The sequence below is a fragment of the Heterocephalus glaber genome, unplaced genomic scaffold (assembly GCF_053883595.1).
Source record: "Heterocephalus glaber isolate CG9 unplaced genomic scaffold, H.glaber_assembly_v1.0 deba00001463, whole genome shotgun sequence".
Classification (NCBI taxonomy): Eukaryota; Metazoa; Chordata; class Mammalia; order Rodentia; family Bathyergidae; genus Heterocephalus; species Heterocephalus glaber.
This window is the reverse complement of record NW_028258310.1, coordinates 10,564,945-10,586,652: the sequence shown is the minus strand read 5'-3', so window position 1 is coordinate 10,586,652 and position 21,708 is coordinate 10,564,945. Positions and strand designations below refer to the sequence as shown.

Here is a 21,708-nt window from a genome sequence, read left to right as displayed (position 1 = left end):
TATACTTATGATCAATCACAAAGTCCTGCCAGTTTTACCCTCTCAATATTAGATTTGACTCTTTATCATTTTTCCATCTTGTCTCTGTTAGTGTTGTATTAAATGAGTACTTTTATTTAGCGTTTTGTCAGGAGTACTCAGTAGCTGTTGGCATTAATGACAGTATTCTTTACTGCACCTGCCTTTGTTGAGATTTTCATCATTTCTTACTTGAACTATGCACTGGTCATCCTGCCTCTGATCCTAGTTTCTCAAGTCCATTTTCCACAGAGCTGCCAGCAGTATCTTGCTAAAATGAAAACTGACTATGCCAACCCCCTGTTTAAAAGTCCATCACCTGTAGATTAAACTCCGACCTCCTTGCCATGGCATCCAAAGTTTGTTCTGATCTGACCCCCCTTGGAAGTCATCTCTTGCATCCTCTTCCTCCTTCCAGCCTAACACTTCAACAAGAGTGAACTGCATAGAGTGTGCTGCCCCAAACCTTTATCCATGTTGTTTGCCCTCTGTTATCATTTAGATATGGAATGTTCCCCAAAGGCCCACGTTTTAAAAGAGTTGGTTCCCAATTTGGCATTACAGGAAGGTGGTGAAAACTTTAGGAGGTGGAGCCTGAAAGGAAGTTTACTGGTTGTTGAGGGGATGATCTTGAAGAGCATATTAGAATCCACTCTTTCTTTTCCTCTCTCCTTTTCACTTCCTAGCTACCATAAAGTGAGAAGCTTTGTTCTACCATGGACTCCCACTGTGATATGCTGACTTGCCACAAGCCCCAAAGCAATGAGACTGACTGACTATGGACTGAAACCTTCAAAACTGTGAGCCAAAATAAATCTTGCCTCAATATATGCTAATTAACTCAGGTATTTGTTACAGGTTACAGTAATGGGAAGATGGCTAACACTCATGTTGTTCCTGCCATGGGGAAATATATATATTTCATTATGAGCCAGAACAGAAACTACCTGATTGATCTACCTTTGCATCCTCAGAGCCTATCATAATACCTGACACACAGAAAATGCTCAGTAAATAAACACCTTGTTACATGGACAGCATTGTATAGTGTGTGCCTAGGGAGGAATGTAGGAGTAATCAGGCCTAAATATGGGGGTGATGTACAGCCAATAGATATGGCCCTGGTCTCAGGTACAGGGGATACCATCTCTCCATCTTTGACTCTGAGTGGGTAGCACATAGTAGGAAATAAAGTACTGGAGCTCTCCGTCTGTGGTGTGGTTAGAAATGCATCAGGGATAGGAGGTTGGGAATGGCAATTACATCTGGTGTGAGAGGTCAGGACTCAGTCTCTGGGGAGCTGGTAAACTAGCCAGTCATGATTTTGTCCTTGACACATATGAACAAGTATCTTTAGTTGTCAATGAGACTGCACATCTTTCAATCTAAAGATTTTATCGTACTTCATATGTGCCCAAATGTCAATTCTCTGTTCATTTCTTTGGATCAACTGTCAAGGATTGAAAGACAAGAGAAATAGACTTTAAAGATCCACTCTTCCCCCTCATTTTTCTATCCTCTTGATCTGAAATCTTTCACTGTTTTACCTGATTCAAACTTTCCCTCTTCCCAAGTTGTATTACTTACCAGGCCATTTTGGGCAACGAAGGTAGGGAGACCACTTACTAAAGCCCAGTGGTCAGGAGGTGGATTCCTGTAAAGGCCAAAAACAAATGGTGACTTTCAGAGCAGAAACTGTTAGACTAAAAATTTGAATCTGGGTCTTTGCCCCTTCTCTGCCAGCTGCTGGCCCCAGAACCAGCTTACATTCACTACACCTGAATGAACCCCAAATGCTGGCCAACCTCCTTCATGTTTGTTTTGAGATGTAGGAAAGAGTGATGAACATAACAGTTTATTGATTGTCCATGAAGTTATTTCCAAGAAAAGAGAAAACATGCATTTCATGGATTGCTAGCTGTGAGCAAAAATAGATACCAACACCTCCTTCGAAAAGGAAGTTAGCAGCTTGAGACTGTAGAGAGTGGAAAAACTCATCTGTGTGAGCTGCTACATGTCTAGACACTGAGCTAAGTTTTTAAAATATTTATTTCTAGAGATAATAATAATATTACAGCTTTTGGTATCATAGTCATGTTCTGTATAATGATCTTTTGGTCAACAGCAGACCACACATGTGATGATGGTCCCATAAGATTATGTCACCTAGTGATGTCACAGCCTTCCTTACTTTGTGTAAATACATTTTGTGATGCTTGTTTAAAGACAAACGCACCTAACAAAGCATTTCTCGTGACGTGTCCTCTTCCTTAAGTGACACGTGATTCTATTACTTTTTGCTTATTTATTGTGAGAAAAAGATACACGGAAAATGCATTAGAAACTTCATCAGTCATTAGAAATGAACACCTCTGAAGTCACACACATGCCCAGAGGCCACTGTCAGCACCTTGGGAGCTCCTGACCTAGTTCTCCCAATCACAGCCTTCTCCCTGACCCGCAAAGTAACCATTATTCTACCATGATAATTACATTCTTGCTTTTCTCTAGAGTTTTATCACCCAAGTATGTTTTTCTGTACCCTCTAATTTGATTTTGCCTGTTTTTCAACTTCATTTAGATAGAATCATAGAATGTATTTTATTTTGTTGGGCTTATTTTTCATGTTGCTGCAATTCATTCATTTTATTGACTTACAGTTTTCCTCGTATTACAGTAGCACAATTTATCCATTCAATATTGATGAACACCTCCCCCCACCTATTGCCCCCTCACCCCACCCTCATCATTTTGGGGCTAATAGTCCAGATATGAACACTTTGGTACTTATGTGCTCTCAATTCTCTATAGTATATCCTAGGAATAAAAATACTATATCATAAGGTATGCATATATTCTACTCTACTAGATAAGGCCAAACTGCTTTCTAAAGTGATTATACCAATTCACACTCCCATCAGTGGTGTGTTAGAGTTTCCTTTGCTCCATATCTGTCCATACTTAGTATTTCCTAACTTAAATTATAGCCCTTTTGATGGAGTCTAATGCTACCTGATTATGGTTTTCTTTTGCATTTTGCTGCAAATTTAATGAAATGGAGTGCCTTCTAGAAATGTATTTGTCATTTTGATTGCTTTTTCATGAACTTCTTATTTATGTCTATTACTTATTTTTCTATAACATTTTTTATTTGTGAGAGCTCTTTATATATTCTTTTTTTTTCTTTCCAGTACCAGGGATCAAACTCAGGACATTGTGCTTGCAAAGCAGGGGCAGCGCCACTGAGCTAAATCCCTGACCTTCTTTATATATTCTTGATTTGAGTCCTTTGACAGTTACCTAAGTTGTGAATACTTTATTTCATACCTTGACTTAATTTTTTTACACTTTATAGTAATGAGTCTCCTAGATGCCCTTGGTGGTTCTTAGTTCCTTGTATGTATGTCTTTGTATAATCCCCTCTAAAAATGAATCAGAACTGGTCTATGTGATCAATAAAATATTGTAAGGGTGAATATGTTATTTTTGAGACTATATCATGAAATTCATTGCAGCCTTCATCTGCTTGCTCTGCAGAATTCAATTACCATGCCATTGGATAACACAAATAATTATTTCTAGAAGCCCATGTAAAGAACTAAGGCCTCCTGCCTTTTTCCTGTGCTGGGAACCAAACCCAGGGCCTTGTGTATGCTGAGCATGTGCTCTGCCAGATATACCTCAGCCCTTGTTATCTTTATAAAGCCTGTATCATTGTAGTTATGTATCCACTTTTTGTTTGTAATTATTTGGCTTGCTCTCTGTTTTGCTTGCTCAGTCTTGCCAGAGATTTGTTGATCTTATTGGTCTGTTCAAAGAAACAACTTTTGGGATGTGTTCACCATTTACTTTTTTTTCTATTTCATTAATTTAGGGGCTTATCTTTTAAAATTTCGCTTTTAGACTCTCTTTGAGTTTATTTTTTCTTGTTTGCTCTGATGTTTTGAGGTGATGTGATAGATAGGTTCTGTCTGTCCCTCTTGGTCTACCCTCCATCCTGGTCCTCCCAGGAGGCCAGCTATATAGACCATACCAACAGGGCTTCTAGCCTTCTAGCTTCTGGTTGAATTTGGCCAGTGGGGAGACTTGACCAAAGAGAGGCGGAAGGTAGAACAGAGAGGTAGAAGTAAGGTTATTTATTTTCCTGCCTGACCCCACCCCTCCTTTCGCCTTTGTAAGGTGGCTTTGAGCTAGCTATAGTCCTTTTCTGAAGGTCAATGCGTCTCTTGAGGTGCTCTGCCCTGCATGACCCTCCTTCCAGGTTCTGGAGTCAGAAGCGGCAACAGCTTTACCACTACCTGAGCAATGACTTATGGTTCCATTCTCCACCCACATCTTCGTAGTTTGTCCCTTTGTAAACAGACCTTCCTTGAATTATCATAATTTGAATGTGACACCTGTTTTCTGTTGGGATCTTGTCTAATGGTCACCTAGCTCATTCCTTTTTCAGCCTTCATCCTTTCTTATAATAAATGTATTTAAGGCAGTAAATTTCACCTTAAGCACAATTTCATTACATCACAATAGGTTTTAATAAATAGCATTTTTTCCAGCTCAGAATATTTTCTAATTTCTATTAATTAATTTTTTGATCCATTAGTTGTTTGGAAGTATATTTTTCTCTAGAAGAATATTTCCTAGTTTCTGAGCATATGATAATTTTCTGATTAGTCTTTTTTTTTTTTCTGGATCGAACTCAGCACCTTGCGCTTGAGAGGCAGGTGGCGCCACCACTGAGCTAAATCCCCGGCCTTCTGATTCGTTTTTTGCAATTGTTTTCTCACATATTTTTATTGTGACTAAGAACATTCTATGTATAATTTCAGTCTTTTGAAATTTGTTGTTTGCTTTATGGCCTAGTATATGTCCAGTTATTAAAAAGGTTGCATGTATATTTGAAAAAACTCAGTGTTCCACGCTTTGGGAGATGATGAGCAGTTGTATTTTTTCAAGTTATTCTTCTTCTTCTTTTTTTTTTGGTACTGGGGATAGAACTCAGGACCTTGCGCTTGCGAGACAGGCAGTGGAAACGCTGAGCTAAATTCCCAGCCCAGCAGTTGTATTTTTCACTTTTTTTTTTGGTTTTTTTTTAGTGTTCAAGGGATAGTATTTGTTTTTTTTCAAATATTAATGGCCAGTTCTATTCAACTTTCTTAAAGGAACAAAATAATTAAAGAAAGGAAAAACCCTTACATAACCATCTCTGATCGCATTCTACCAAAGCAGAGAACCAATTTCACAAATTAAATGCTTAACATGTCTGCACGTTTTTCAACTTTTGCTACATATGTATATATCTATAAAAATTACACAATCTTGTCTTACATGTTTATAAATCTTATATAAAATGGAATCATTCTTTATATAGATTTTTACAATTTATTTTGCCCGGCATTTTGAAGTTTATCTATGACTTTAACTGCTTTATAGTATTTATTGTATGACTATTTCAGTTTATTTGTTTCCCTGTTAATGAGCATTTAGTTATTGCCCTGCTTTCATTATGACAAACACTGCTGCAATGGATATCTATGCACACGTTTCCGTATGTGAAATGTATCAGCTTCTCTAATGTGTATGCCTAGGAGTGAACTTGCTAGTTAGGAGAAACGTGCCTAGTCTATTTTAGTCTATATTCCCAATAAGCAGTTTTCTGTATATACCTATTCGGTTGTGTTTTTTGTGTTGTACAAGTATTCTACACTGTATTTGTTTTACTTTTCTCATTCTCTCAATTAGTGAACATGAGTTTGTCTATACAGTATCTCCTTGTATTTTGATTAGTTTTTTGCCTTATATTTTTTGAGATAATGTTATAAAGTATGTTCAAACTTAGAATTGTAATATCATCCTGTAACATCAAGGCATATTGACCCCTTTATCATTAAGATGTGGCTAATTTTATCCTTACTAATGTTCTTTAGCATAATACCTATTTTATCTGATAATATAGTTATACCAGATGTAGCTCAGAGGTAGAAGATAAGCTTATCATGTTTAATCCCCAATATCAAAAAAGCATAACTATACCAGTTTTCTTTTAATTATCATTCATGTAGTATACCTTCTCTGTATTATCTTTCAGATAAGTTTACTGTAAACAAGATATATGATATTTCATCATGTCTAGAAAGTAACCATTTTTTGTTTTGTTTTGTTTTTTGGTATCAGGGATCGAACTCAGGACCTTGCGCTTGCTGGGCAGGTGCCGGAACCACTGAGCTAAATCCCCGACCCATGAAGTAACCATTTTTTATGAACCATTTTATGTGACTGAGAAAAATAAAATGCTGCCAATTATCTGTAATGCAACACATCTTATCACTTGTAATATTTACTTTATTCCTATGAACAGCGTTCTTCAGCATTTCAATATAGATTTTGATTATATATCAAACTGTTTCCTCTCTGTGAAATTTAAGACAAATTTTTGTTTCAATGCCACGTCATAGCATAATTTCTTTATGTTACTGTAGATGGCAATTAAATTCCAGACAGATAGCCAGAAAGGTTGCTCAACAATAACTCAAGTGAAATTACAACAATATATGTGGTTATGACCAAGTTCACACTCAGGGAGCCAGCAACCACTACATCATGACTGCCATGCAGCTGATAACAATTGTATAATATCATTTATTTTATTTCAAAAATGTCAAAAAGTAGAAAACTGTGTGTCTTTTTTTTTTTTTTTTGTACTGGGGATTGAACTCAGGACCTTGCACTTGCGAGGCAGGTGCCGGAACCACTGAACTAAAAAATCCCTGGCCTGAAAACTGTGCATCTTAGTATGGATACATATGATAGGTTTGTTTCTTATCCAGCCTGTCGATCATTTTTATCTAACTGGAACATCTAGTTTGTCTATATTTAAAGAAATTATTGATATATTTGGATTTAAAAATCATCTTAACATGTATTTCCTATTTTTCCACATCTCTATGTTCTTTCTAAATTTTATTTGGGCTTCCTTTGGTTTGATTAATAATTTATTTACTATTCCATTTTCCCTTCTGTTAGTTTGAACGGCACATACTGTGGAAGCCATTGGGGGTATCTGTAAATAGGCTGGATGTCCCTCCTTCTGGGCATACAGTTGGGTTTCATTCCTTATACACTCAGAGTAAAGTAAATGGTCATGTGACTAGCTGCAGCCATTGAAATGTGAGTGAAAGTGATGTGTGTCATCTTCAGACAGACATCTTATGATACACTCTTTGCCCATGTCCTCTTCCTTCTGGTAATGTTAGTCACCCCTATAATGTTCAAAATGGTGGCTGCTTTATCAGTCTTGGCTCCTGCATGACCACAGTCCACGCATCATAGCCCCAACCACACCCAATAACTGCCAATGGCCACATAATGGGATGGTCCAATAAAACTTTGTTGTTTATACCACTAAGGTCTCAAGGTCCTATTACCACAACATAGTCTAGCCCAGTGATGGCGAACCTTTTAGAGCTTTCAATTGATAACTAACAGCCCCAGTGTGGCATGCCATAGTTCCATTGCCATGGCCTACCCTAACTTGGCTGATTCAAAGATCTGTATTAGAAATGAAGTGCTGCCATAAACAAATTAAAACAGGTGATATAGGATAGGGGCTGGGTGAAGGGCAGCAAAGTGGGTGTGAACCAAAGCTAACAGGATGTGATGCTTGACAGGCAATGATAAATCATTGGGGAAAACTGACTTGTGATCATTTGAAAGACACAATGAGCTTAATAACCTTGTATCTCTAGAAAAGGGGTTGGAAAACAATGATTGAAGAGTATGGATTTGACAAGACTTTAAAAAAAGAGATGAGCTTAGAATAGACTCAATCAACCTTTATGCAAGCAAGAATGAAATAGAAGAGAGAAATCCAGTAACAGAAGAACTTGATGAAATGTCTCATCCTCAACTAGCAAAAGGTAAACCTGAGAACTTGTTTATCTTAGTGGCCAATGAGTACTGGAAACTCAGGAACGTGCATTTGTGAGGTAGGCAAGGAGCCACTGAGCTAAATCCCCAGCCCAAGTCAGCCTCTCTTATCACATCCACTGTTTGAGGATTAAGGCACCAGCAGGTGGATGAGAGAGCTCTGGGGAAGGAGATTAAAGGTGTGACACTCCCATGGAGTGCAATTGCAGGCTCAAGGAGTCTGCAATTAAATTGAGAAAGAGAGCATGTCTCAAGGCCTGAATGTGGGTGTGGCTCTTGGTACAAAGAGAGAATTCAAATAGACAGAATGGCAACGTGGCTTTTTTGTGAATACTCTGCCTTACGAGAGTTCAAACCTACACTACAAAGGTTTGCGACTATTCCATTCTGGAAATAGTCTTTGAGTACCAGCTACCTGCAGACAGGTTCAACAACATCCTTTCCCTTTTCATCATCCTTCTTGGTCACATTTGAAGAGTACATTAGAAAATAAGCTTCCATGAGGGCTGAGTCATTTTCTTTGCCAGCTTCTCACTTTTCCTTTGCCCCTTTCCAGGATCCCAGAAGTAGTGCCACAGAGTATTATTGCAAATCCCTGGTTTGATCCCACCATCTCATTCTATAAACATGAAACTGAGGCCCAGACAGACTGCTTATTATCACTGGCTGTGGGCCCGGAACTCAGAGAACCTGATTCATAATCCAGCATGCTGTGACTGGGGCCCCATGTCCCACCCTGGATGAGTCTCTCCACCCTTCCACACTGCCTCCTACTGCTCTCTGTCTAGACTAGGGCCTGGCCACGATGGGTTCAGTTACCATTCATCTTCGAACAACATTGATAAGTGATTTTGCATGTTTTGAGATGAAACTTACGGGATTACTTTGATGTCTTCTTTGCCATGCAGGATGTAGTCAATGACTTTGTAAAAGTTAATTTCCTGGCAAAAAAAGATAGAAAAATTAGGCATTAAGAGTGAGAGATTTCAATGTGACCACAAAACAGATCTTTAAAAAAATAAAATGAGAAAAAGATCAGGAAATGTATTACATGCCTGCGGTGTGAGAATATTAGATTTCCAGATCTTTCTTTACTGTCATCTGCTCCATTTTGAGGAAGCACCAAGTGTGCCCTTAACTCTCACCAAGGTCATGCCCTACTGCCTTCTAGTGCTCACTGTCTTCAGCTGACCCTCAGGGTTCAGTGTACTCCTCTGTGAGAGCAACTGACAGTGGCCAGGCAGGAGGCTGGGATCTGGGGCTAAGGAAAGGGATGGAAAGTTTTCCAAGAGGATCTGGAGGTACAGCGCAAGGAGAAAGAGATAAAGACTGCTGCTGGAGGCTGGATATAGGGAAATACATCTGTAATCCCAGCACTCTGGGAGACAGAGGTAGGAAGATCACAAGTTCAAGCCCACCTTAGGCAACTTAGTGACTTAATGAGACCTTGTCTCAAAATAAAAAAAGAGCTGGGGAAGTAGCTGAGTGTGAAAGCTCTAAATTCAATCCCTAGTACAGGGCACTGGAGGGAGGGAGGGAGGGAGAGAGAGAGAGAGGGAGAGAGGGAGAGGGGGGAGAGAAGGAGAAGGAGGAGGAGGAGGAGGAGGAGGAGGAGGAGGAGGAGGAGGAGGAGGAGGAGAGGTAGAAAGGTTCTCATTCATTTAGAATCATTGTCAGCCCAGCAGTCACCATAGTGCACTTTCTCCTTCCTTCACATCTATCACTCAGCTTCTCTCTTTATTGTGTCATTGCTTCCAGATCTTCCCAATTGTGCCACATGCTTCCAAATTAACTTCTCATCTTCTCCTATCTCCTAGAACCATTAAAACTCCCATTCTCTCAGATCTGTTCAATTACAGAACCTCCTAGCATGTACTTGGACATTAGCAGGTGACTCTGTTCCCCTAGTTCTCTAGGGAAAATTCCATTACCTTATCGAGTCCTCCAGGCATCCTAGCAGAAGAATCCAATCTTAGCTCCACCACTGCAGCATGGTGGAGCTAAGACTCAACCTAGAGTCACGCTCTAGCCTTGATTTTACTAGGTATGCTATCTGGGCCTCAGTTTCCCAGCTGTAAAGTTAGATCAGTCACATGTGTTTATTTGCCTACTGCTGCTGCTGCTAAGCAGCAGGACCTCATTCCTCAAACAAAGCATGGAGTGTATAAATGAAGCATGGAGCCTAATCATATAAAGCTGCTCCTATGAAAGCCAAGTAGGACACACAGAGACTGTACAGCTTACTTTGTTCTCTCACTTCTTTCCCTAACTTACTCTTTCCTCACTAATACCCAGTTAAGGGAGCCACTGCCAACTCTAGGGTTTTAAGGACAATTGGGAGAGAATAAAAATTGGGCTAGACAATTTCTAAAGTCCCTCCTAGGCATGACTCCAAGATTATAGTTGCACAGTTAATAATCTCTCTCAAGGATTAAAATACACATATTCTTTAACCCAGTAATTCCACATATGATAATGGGTCCTATAGATATACTCCCAAATATGAATATAAATATTGTTTGCTCCATCCAGGGGTCTCAGCCACTCTGCTTTAAAAAGCCTGGAGTTAACTCCATATCTACACTTACGAAAGCAATTAAACAAATTGAGTACAAATGCTCCTCAACTTACATTAGTTGCTTTCCTTAAAAACCCACTGTAAGTTGAAAATATTATAAGCCAAAAATGCATTTAATGTGCTCAGCCTACTGAGTATCCTAGCTTAGCAACATGGGGTGCTGTAGAATGTCGGTTGTTTACCCTTGTGATCACGAGACTGAGAGACTGGGTTCACTCTTGTTGCCCAGCATCATAAGAAAGAATATAGCAGTGCACTTTGCTAGCCTGGGAAAAGATCCAAACTTAAAGTACAGTTTCTACCAAATGCATATTGCTTTCTGCTATCATATAATCAAAATATTGTGAGTCAAAGTATCTTAAGTCAGGGATGGTCTGTGTCCGTATATAGGGAGGCTTTGTATTTTTCCTACTGTGTCTGTGCTAATAGCGAAACATGCCAAGACACACACTTAAGTGAGAAAACCAAGGCACAAAATAGAATAACTATATTTATGAGGGTGGTGATGGTGGAATATGTGTATTTCTGAATATCCAGATACCTGTTGGCATTTCTGAAAGATGGACTGATAACAGTAGCTGCCTTGGGAAGATGACCAGGAACAAGGGGGGCTTGGTATGTCATTTTTCCATTGTGCTCATGTATTTTTCAACTAATAGAAATTTCTTATTAAAAACTTTTTGTTTTTTGCAGTGCCGGGGATCAGACCCAGAGCCTCATGCTTGCTAAGTGAGTGCTGCAACACTGAGCTACACCCTCAGCAGCAAACATTTTTAAATAGTGAAGTTGCACTGGCATACGGCTCTGGAAAGCAAAGGTAGTATTATTATCTACTGGGACTTGGGTGAAGCTGTTTCTACCTAGGAGAGGAGGACACAGAGTTCTAGAACCTTTTTAACCACCTTATGTCTCGCCTTAGGGCCATCTGTCCTTGGCCTATCTGCTCTCTGTGTTCCCAAGCCTGAGGCTCCTGTGCCTGGCAGGCTGCCCTAGCCAGGACTTGCCATGAGACCCTCAGAAAGGTTAGGAATGAACATTTTTTTAAAATCCCACAGGAAAATCAACTTGCTTTCAGAAAAGGCAACAAAAAATCAGTGTGCTTTAGGTAAATAGAGCTTTTTCTACACACTCTAACTTAATAAAGTTGCCTTCAAGGCCATATTCATGTAAGAGTTCACCAGATTCTGAAAAATCAAAACCAAGCCATCAAAGGTACCTTTGTTACCTTCTACTGAGCAGCTAGCACTGTAACACAAGGGTCTGTGAAAGAGCTACCAGTACAGCTGTAGCCAAATCATACTGCATGGAAATACAGCAGTTTTTAACATGTGCTATTTATTTGTTTTTGTTCATGAAGCCTAACTTGTACAACTTTTTAATGGTTAAAATATACACAAACACCATTCATTAATTTTAAACTTAATTTTTAAAACTTTATTTTGTTTGAGGTGGGGTTTTGCTATGTTGCCCAGGCTGATCTTGAACTTCTGGGCACAAGTGATCCTCTCACCTCGGTCTCCTGAGCAGCTGGGGCTACAGGCATGTGCAATCAGGCCAAGCACCATTTTATTTTTAAAAGGAGATGAAATGAGATGCAGCTACTATCAGGGAACTTTAAACTTTAGATCTAAGATTTGGGGAGGCTAATTGGTCAGAACCAAATAAAAGCTGTATTTCCTAATATGAACATGGCAGATAAAATGTGAGTTGTGTTAGAAGGCAAGAGGTAACATGAGAAGCTTGACAGTTAACAGAGAGAGAGGCATCCTGGGGTTGAATTTCTCCAAATGATTTGACCCCTCCCAAACTCAATGTCCTTAATGGATTAATGGGGAAAGTAAGGATACCTTCTTGATAAACTTGTTGAGAAGAGTGAATAATGTATGGAACCTAGGCAAAGTGACCAGCAAATACTGAGGACGACCTAGGTAGCTATGATTACATACTGGAGTTCCTATTGTTGTCACTGTGGGACTGGCCTCAGTTACTACAGCCCTCCTGGGTAAGCCTGAGAACCGCTGCTTGGTGGAAAAGGAAGAAAGGCCTTCCTGTGGTACCAAGACCATACCACTAGCTGGCAGAGCAGGGGTCAAAATTCAAGCTTGTTCCCACTATGTCCATACTCTTTCCAGAAGATCTACTTCTTACCAATCCTGTTTTTGTTTTTGTTTAGTTTCTTTTTTTTTTAGTAGATGTTTGTAATACATAATAACTACATTCATCTTAGTAACCAATCCTGTTGGTCTGCATCTGGATCCCAACTAGGCCTATGCGTGGTTTCCTTGTGGCTGTGTCCTGGAGCCAAGATAAGTTTATGAACAACATCTTGGATGGGAAAATCAAAGATCCAAGAAGTTATTTGGCCAAGCTCACCTTCTGGGCGAGCAACCAACTGAAACCAAAATCCTTTGTCTTCATGGCCTTTTCCATTACAACTTTATACCTGATACTCTTGTAGAGACTAAGGCCTTGCTACCTGAGATGTAGAAGGATTTAGAGGGAAACAAAGGTCTTTTTTTAGTGCTCTCACTTCTACTAACTTTTGAAGACACTTGTAGTTAATGTATTTTTGTTTCTATGTAGGAAGTTTTTAAAAAATGCCTTTTTCATTAAAAAGAAAAAGCAACCAATTTTATCTTTGAGTAAAAGTTAAAACTGAGATTCTTTTTAAAGATTAGTCCTGGCCAGGGATTTAGCTCAGTGGTTCTGCTGCCTGTCTCACAAGCGCAAGGTCTCGAGTTCAATCCCCAGTACCAAAAAAAAAATTCTGAAAGTTTTTGCCGGGGATTTAGCTCAGTGGTTTCGCTGCCTGCTGTGCAAGCGGAAGGACCCAAGTTAGATCCCTGGTACCAAAAAAAGATTAGTCCTAAGTGGCATTTAGGAACTTCATTGTAAGATGCCATGCTGACACTATGACAAACCAAAGTGTAGAAATTAGGTTTGGTTTTGGTTTGGTTTGGTTTTCAGTAGCCAGTGCCCATCAGTAAAGTTATGGGAATGTTCCAGTTGTAGGGCAGAGATCTGTTTGGAATCCACCACAGGTATGCTCCTTGGGTTGGAATCTGGAGAGTGAAGCATGTTTTGCTGGACCTGCATAGACCACCCAGTAGTCGTTAAAGTAAAAAAAATTTTTTTTCATCATCTCTTCTTTAGAAATCTATTTGGTACCACAAAATTCTGCCAAATCCTTTTACAAACTGGGATCCTTCTTGTGACTTATCTGTGATGATTTCCCATGTAGCTCCAAAATTTTTTAGAGTTGTCAGCAAGTCATTCCACCAGGGGTATGTTCTCAATCAGTTCATGTTCCTGTCCTGTGTCTTTGTGGAATGAGATTTATCTTTCTCTTGTTCTGGAGTTATATAGAAACTCTTCTCTTCTGTGACTTGGCAATGAAGAGTATATCTCAATAAATCAGATATTCATAGACTTAGAATCTCTATAGCTCCCATTTCCAAACCCTGTAGTGTATCTTTAACTCTGAAACAGTACTGGCTGATTTCAATCAAAGTATCACCTATTAATTTCTTCTCTAAGGTGAATTTTAAGCTGAAGAGGATTTCAGTAGATAATTCAATAGCTTGGTTGAATCCTACCAATTAATTGGATATATAGAATATATCAATTAATTTTAAAACTTTGATCGTAACCTCTGACCAAACATAACAGACTGACTCAGTTCTGTTTTAAAGTCCATTGTTGCAGCTAAAATAGGACTAGCAACATTCACTTTGTCTCCAGAAATAAACAGCTGCTCAGCAGTCTCTGCTCTTTTCTGGAGATAGTTACGTGTCTTTTCCATTCCATTCTAAGTGGGCAAAATTCTGCCATGTTCCTCTAGGAGTTCCCATGTGGATTTGTTACAAGAGCTCTCCTATATTTCCTTGGAGCATGCCAGATAACACACCCAGTCATCTAGAGCTTAACTATCATCTGAAAGTAGTGCTATAAAAGCACCTATATGGAAGTTCTGGTTACACAAATGCAGTGATTCATTAATTGGTTTGTAAGGCTGAAAGTCAATGTTGACTGGTTTTTTCTTGTTACGATTGCTCCACAATAAACAACCAGTCCACTTGGAGATAATTTTAATAACATTTGAGTCTTTGTACAGATGTAACTAGCACCCAAGACTTAAAGGTGTTATCAACTTGCCACTCATGAACTCTGGCCTTATGCAGAAATGGGTGTCATGATACCATGCTGTGGGCCTCCTAGGCCATTAAGGAGCTTCTTGGTCTTCCAGATTTCTATATTCTTCTCAGCAGCCTGAAAACTCTGTCTATCTTCTCCACTTCTCCTCCCACCAATCCTGGCAGCTCAGACTTAGGACACTGTCTTCCCCCCTCCACATGGCTGCAATCCACTCATGTGGGACCTTGGGTTAGGCATGGATCTGCCGATCACCTCAATAACACCAAAACCTCTTGATTTGGTCAAATATTGAATAGATCTTCCTGGCCTGGTGCTCAGTGAGAAAATGTCATAGTCAGTTCAGTTTTGAAGATTGGAGCACTGGAGATTGAATGGCCAGAGGGATTAGATCCTGCCATTTCTCTGGATGCCCTAGAGCTGGAGATAATCTGAGAACACTGACCTAAGAGCTCAGCTCAAAACCTCGGGTTGTGCTGGGATTACAGACATACACCAGCACACCTGGCTCAGCTCCTCAACTTCTAACTTTCCAGAAAAGAATTTCGACGTATACATGAACTGGAGAAAAACCCCAGTGGGAATGTGTCAACCACCCTAACATACTAACACAAAAAAGCTGTACCTTAAAAAGCTGTCCTTAAAAATGGTGTCAGGCTTGGAGTGTAGCTCAGTGCTAGAGCATGTACTTACCAATGCACAAGACCTTGGGTTTCATTCAAGGACCTCAAAAAAAAAAAGAGAATGTCCCAAAATAATCTTCTTGATAGCAGCAGTACATGATTCAGTGAGGACTCAGTCTTTGAAATGAAATCATGAAATTATATGAGCCAAAGAATTTGAACTTGGATGGCAACAGGTTATGATGGTCATTTTGGATAAAGCAGAGTAGACAAAATAGATTCCAAGTTTAAAATCTTCTCTTATGTATATAAGAAGCTCACAAACAAGAGGTGTGAATTTGAGTTCCTAAAGTTTCAATTAGACTGATGTATTATTTACACATATGCATACAAACATACACGCATACACACACACAAGCACACACGTCCCTTTATTTGGGCAGGGTTAGCACTAGGTGAAATAGGCTTCTGGGAGAAACTGATAACATTATTTTGTACAGTCTAAAATTCTTAAGGGAAGAGCATGGCACTACAACTCAATCCAGGGCAAGGTCCCCCTGCTCATTTACCCTGCTAAACTGTTCTGTCAGTCAGCAGGTTTGCTAGGCCATTTGAGTGGCTGGTCTGTGTGCCCTGCATCATCTCCACACCCCACACATTATTTCATTGTCTCAAAATGTATCATACCTCATCTTTAGAACAAACAAGTTGATGGGACCAGAGGTCAGAGATTCAAATGCCAGGGTGTGGGGAGGGGACAGAAGCACAAAGGAGAGCATGGGGCCAAACATACATGGAGCTCTGAGAGGTGGGGACTGTAGCAAGCTAGGGAATTCAGGCCACAGCTGTTCTCAGCTCTAATGAAATTCACCCTGTGGGATTGTGGGTCCAGTTTTGACTAACCTTCACCTTTTTAAACTGATAACCCAAATATTTATGGGAAAATGTCTTGTTTATTAAGTGTTAGCCACCAATTCAATTTTTAAAAAAGTATAAACAATGAAGAAAAAAAATCCTTTAACTTAGGCAGCCAAACAGCATGTCTATCAGTTGTAATTGGCCTTCTGAGTACCAATTTGAACATTCTAGATTTAGATATGAAGATTCTTTCTAGTTCTAATTGTCTGATTCTAACTTCCTGCTGAGTAACTCCTGGAACAGGTTTCTTGACCTCTAGGGGACTTTTTCCTCATCTATGAAATGAAGATACTGATTCCTGCTTGGTGTAACCCACCAGATTACTATGAAAATCCATCAAGATATTAAAATCACTTTATAAATGACAGAGGTTGGTAACTGTGAAAAATTACTATCACTCAAGGGCAACAACCTAACCCTGAGAAGATACAATCTTATGTGATAAAGAAATGTCCTTCAGGGGATCCACTGTATCTTGCATTTGAATTTTATTAAACATTTATCTATACTGAAAAGGCCAGAAAGAGACTTACCCTTCCATCTGGAGTTCTGGGACCAGAGTAGGGTGGAGCCTCACCCATCAGAACTGGCCACACATCAAAAAATTCCTAGGAATAAAAAAAAAAATAGTAATTACATGTTTTGAAAATAGACCAAGAAAAGGAGATTAAGAAGTCCAACTTACATGAATCATCTATCACTGAAGGCTCATCGTTTCTCAGCCTTTTGGCTAAGATAGAGTGTATCACTGAAGGCTTGAGGGTGAGAAAAGCTCACTGAAATCTAAGCTGAGTGCAGCAAGACTCACTAGAATCAGAGGATAATCCCATCTGCCCTGTAAATAATGATGAACTGGGCCTGTTTAATCACGAGCCATAAACATGAACGTTGAGTTGGGCACCCTCAGTACTGTGGGGTAAGGCAGGGCAAGTGGGGTCTCTGTGACTTAGAAATTTACCTTAAGGACATGCTAAGCATGTGATTAAAGAATTAGTTAAAACAATCTTCCCCTGCAATATCATTTATAGTAGTGAAAAATTGAAAACAATGTCCAACCAGAAAGAACTTACTAAAGCAATTAAGGTACATCTATTAACAATGATGTCAGGGGGCCGGGGATTTAGCTCAGTGCCTGCTGCGCAAGTGCAAGGACCCAAGTTCGATCCCTGGTACCAAAAACAAACAAACAAACAAACAAACAATGATGTCAGGTATATTTGTACTGATTGAAAAGGTGCTGATGATATGCTGACAAGGAAAAAAATTTGAGGTGCCAAAAACAAAATATTATGTGACTTTGCTCTTTAATTATATATGTGATCTTTCACAGCAAAGTTTTAACAAACTTTGGGCGATTAGAATGAGATTACTAAATTTTTTTTGGCTTTTTAGATAGAGTCCTGTATGTAGTCCAGGCTGGTCTTGAACTCACAGCGATCCTTCTCTTGCCTCAGCCTCCTAAGTGCTAGGATTACAGGTGTGTGTCACCATGCACAGTTGAGATTATAATTTAATCAGGTATTTTTCCATAATAAATTTCGTTGCTTTTGTAATCAAGAGCAAAAAAAAAGTTTCCCAAGTAAGAAATAAAGAGGGAACAATGCGCCAACTGTAACAGACAAATCCATATTTGCTCTCCAAGGCTGACACCTTGTAAAACAAGGGGCCATAAAGCAAAATGAGCAGGAGGCCATTAGCCTGAGACTCTCTATTCTGAGTTCCTGCATAGTCATTTGAGTTTCTATATAACAAGCTGTAACCTAACTTAGTATGTAAACAAACACAAATCTAATTTAGGAATATATTTTTTGTAGCAAATAGAGTTTCAGCCAGTTGCTGGTGGCCAACTGGTCAAATCACACTCCAAATCAGACAAATGCTTAGCTGTAACCCATCAGCTTATTTCTTCACTTCCTAGTTTAACCTAAAAAATTTCGCTGCCCACACTGGAGAGTGAAACTCTCCGGCTATCTTCTGGTCCTGAGTGCTGCCTAATTCATGAATCATTCTTTGCTCAAGTAAGCTCTGCTAAATTTATTTTGTCCGAAGTTTTTCTTTTCACATAGCCAAGACACTAGCAGAAGAAGAAAAAAAAGAGCCAGGAAAGGAAGTGCATAGTCATGCTGGACCCCACCCAGGCCTTCACCCGCTACTTCTCCACTGGTCTCCTTTACATCCAGAGCTGCAAAGCTTGTGTTGGGCCAAGTCTGGGCTTGGCAGAGGAAGGCTCACTCCTCCTGAGCCTCTCTGTTCTTTCAGCTGTGTTATGTAGACGCAAACAGTAATCCATTAGCACTGTTACTGAGGATAGAAGGCCAACCCTCCCCACCTTGTTTCTTTGCCCCTCTCTTGTCTACACACATTTATCACGATGGTTTTCTGATCCTAATATCATCCAGAGGACAAGCAAAAAGAGGTCCATATGAAATTCAGGTTCCATGTCCTTGGTCTTCTGCTTAGTTAGGTTCTTTTTCTGGACTATTGACAGCAGGAAGAAATTCAGCTCTGAGTGAAAATGAGAACTGGGAACTTACCTGAGCCCCACAACCTGCTTGCCACTGGATGTACAGAGATGAATAAGGCACAGTTCATGCTGTAAGGGAACTTATTAACTTATTACTATCTCCAGAAGGACATAAGCAAGTTCTAAGTTACTATAGTAAGACAGATGGAATAAGAACCAAAATAGTAATGGGAGGAAAGCATAAATGCTCATGGGACCTAGAAGAACAAGTGCATTGAGTGATACCTTGTATGGCCAAATAATGAGTGGATTGGAAGATTGTCCCAAGGAGACGAGAAATTGTCAAACAGGATGGAAAGTGCAAAACATCTATGACCTCTTCCATCTTTCCTCCCTCCTCTTCCTTTCTTCTTTTCATTCTTAATAGCTTATTGAGATATAATCCACATATCATATAGTATGATTTCCATATGATTTGAATATGCCCAAAGGGTCAAATGCTGGAAGCTTCGTCCCCAGTATGGTAGTCTACAGTTTGTGGAACCTTTAACAGTGCTGTGTAGTGGAAAGTTGTTGGGTCATTGGGTGTGCTGCCCTTGGAAGGGATTATTATAGTTTTTGATGGACCCCAGTTAGTTCCCAAGAGAGTAGGTTGTTACAAAAAGAGGAAATCTTGTGCTGAATCTTTCTGACTCCCTGTCATATTCACCACGTGATGATTTGTACATATGTTTCCACCATTGTGATGCCATCTGCTACCAGACAGATAGGGATGCCTAATCTTGGACTTTCAATCTCCAAAACTGTGAGCCAAATAAACTTATTTCCCTCCAAAAGTAACCAGCTTCAGGTATTTTGTTATAGCAGCCGAAAGCAGACTAAGATACCACACAATTAATCTGTTTAAGTGTACAATTCAAAGGCTTACTGACTTTTTTATAATGTCAGTAGCCTAAGGCCAAGTAGCTACAGTCAGTAGCCAAGTAGCCTAAAAGCAGGTTCTTAGAGTGATTGAAGGCCACTTAGACCACTTCTAATGGCTAAATTGTTCCATCTTTGGGAGATGAGTAAATCAGAATAGTCTTGCTTAAGTGTAGTTTTCCCTTCTGAGAAGGAGTTCAAAAGGACAAGAGGCCAGAACACTATATCATGGAGAGGACTGAACCTGGGGTCAAATTGTACTTCCACCTGGAGACCTAGCTCATTGGTGCTGCCTGCCTCATAAGTGCAAGGTCCTGAGTTTGACCCCTGGTACCGAAAAAAAAAAAAGAATGTGACTACTGAGAAATTCTTTTGATTGAGGTGGGGATATAATAAAGTGGTAGAGTGTATATTTAGCATGCATGAGGCTCTGGGCTTGATCCCAACACTGAAAAACAACAACAATAACAACTGGGCATAGCAGTATGCATTTGTGGTTCCAGCTACTCAAGAGGCAGGCGGGTTGCTTGTGCCCAAGGGTTCAAGACTAGCCTGGGCAACATAGGAAACCCTGTTCCAAAATCTTTCTCCTTTTCATTTAAAAGAAATCATTTACTTGTTTGAATTCATTCATTTGCTTCTTCATGAAGGATAACCCGAGGTTGTATTGCTGGGATTTGCAATATTTGGCAAGATATTTATGACTCAACAGTATACAAAATCAGATAAATGGCCACATTAGAAGTAGAGGTTCCTTAAAATCAGTATATAGCCCAACTCCACCTGAAACACTTAGGAAATTATTTTAAAGATAAAAATAGACCCATAGGTATATGAAAATGTGATATATGATAATGTGGCTTATCAAAATGGTGGCACTGTTAAGTAATGGATAAAGGACGAATGGTGATGATGGTGGTGGGGTGTTGATTTTACAGTACCAAGGATTAAACCAAGGACCTTCCCACTAAGCCTCATCCCCATTCCTTTTTTATTTTTTATTTTGAGACAGCTTCTCACTAAGTCACTAAATTGCCCAGGCTGAGCTCAAATCACTCTGCCTCAACTTCCCGGAGTCCTGGGGTTACAGGTATGTACCACATACCCAGCTGTGGATTATTAGTTAACAGAAAAATACAGAGAAAAAAATTTACCCATCTCACACCATACACATACTTAAATTCAAAAGATAAATAAGATTAAACTATATTAATCAAAACTATAAATATATTAAAAGATAACACAAGATTATTTCAAATTATACTATTGACAGTAAGAAAATCTTTATTAAATAAAACCCAGAACTCAGAAGCCATAAAAGAAAATTTAAATCTTCTATTTGATGAATGATAATCTGTAGACAGGGAAAAAGTTTGCAGCATATGTTACAGATATATAATCTCTATCATATATAAAGCACCCTGTGAAGTAATAAAGAGATAATCATAAAAACCAACAAGTGATATGTCTGAGCAATATGTAGAAGAAAAATCAAATCACAAACATACAAAATTTATTTACTTTTACTAATAATTTGTGAAAAACAACTAGAAGAGAAGATACCACCTTTTGCCCATTCAGATAGGAAAAAATACGATGTAAAGAATCATAAGAGGTCGGGGATTTAGCTCAGTGGTTCCACTGCCTGCCTCACAAGTGCAAGGACCCAAGTTCGATCCCCAGCACCAAAAAAAAAAAAAAAAAAAAGAATCTTAAGAGTTTTGGGAAATAAAACTCTCATACAGTATGAGAGTGTAACACTGTAAAGCCCTTAGTTTAAAGGAAAAATAAATATAAAAATTTTGAGAAAACCAAAATAAAAATTAGTAATTACCTTTCTACAACTCTAGTCTATAAATGTTTTCACTTAAGTGTATAAATACTCAACCCCAAGGTTGTTATTGCAGCATTATCTTTACTTGCAAGAATATTTATACATGCTTTTAATGCCAGCAATAGGAGAAAGGCTAAATTAATTATGACATATTCGTTCTATTCAAAAGTCAGATAAATTAGTAGGACTACAAAACAGAGAAAGTAAATGGTGACTAGCTTGTTCCAGACCAAACTTCCACAGACTGTCTATCTGTATATGTATAAACACTTATTAG

The 21,708-nt window shown here is 39.1% G+C and overlaps 1 protein-coding gene and 1 pseudogene across 3 annotated transcripts in view; both read right to left on the bottom strand.

The window, feature by feature from the left end:
* Positions 1 to 21,708, bottom strand: part of Pde6a (phosphodiesterase 6A) — a 108,814-nt gene that overhangs the window by 30,605 nt on the left and 56,501 nt on the right. For 2 of the 3 annotated variants that reach the window (XM_021266201.2, XM_087180596.1), the window contains exons 5-8: positions 17,283 to 17,378; positions 16,746 to 16,820; positions 8,818 to 8,882; positions 1,606 to 1,672 (exon numbers count right to left, since the gene is read on the bottom strand). In XM_021266201.2, the coding sequence (XP_021121860.2) occupies positions 1,606 to 1,672; positions 8,818 to 8,882; positions 16,746 to 16,820; positions 17,283 to 17,378 (303 nt within the window). The remainder of the gene's footprint in view (positions 1 to 1,605; positions 1,673 to 8,817; positions 8,883 to 16,745; positions 16,821 to 17,282; positions 17,379 to 21,708) is intronic. The other variant, XM_004854404.3, reaches the window with a different exon arrangement.
* Positions 13,547 to 14,740, bottom strand: LOC106010164 (eukaryotic peptide chain release factor subunit 1 pseudogene; annotated as a pseudogene).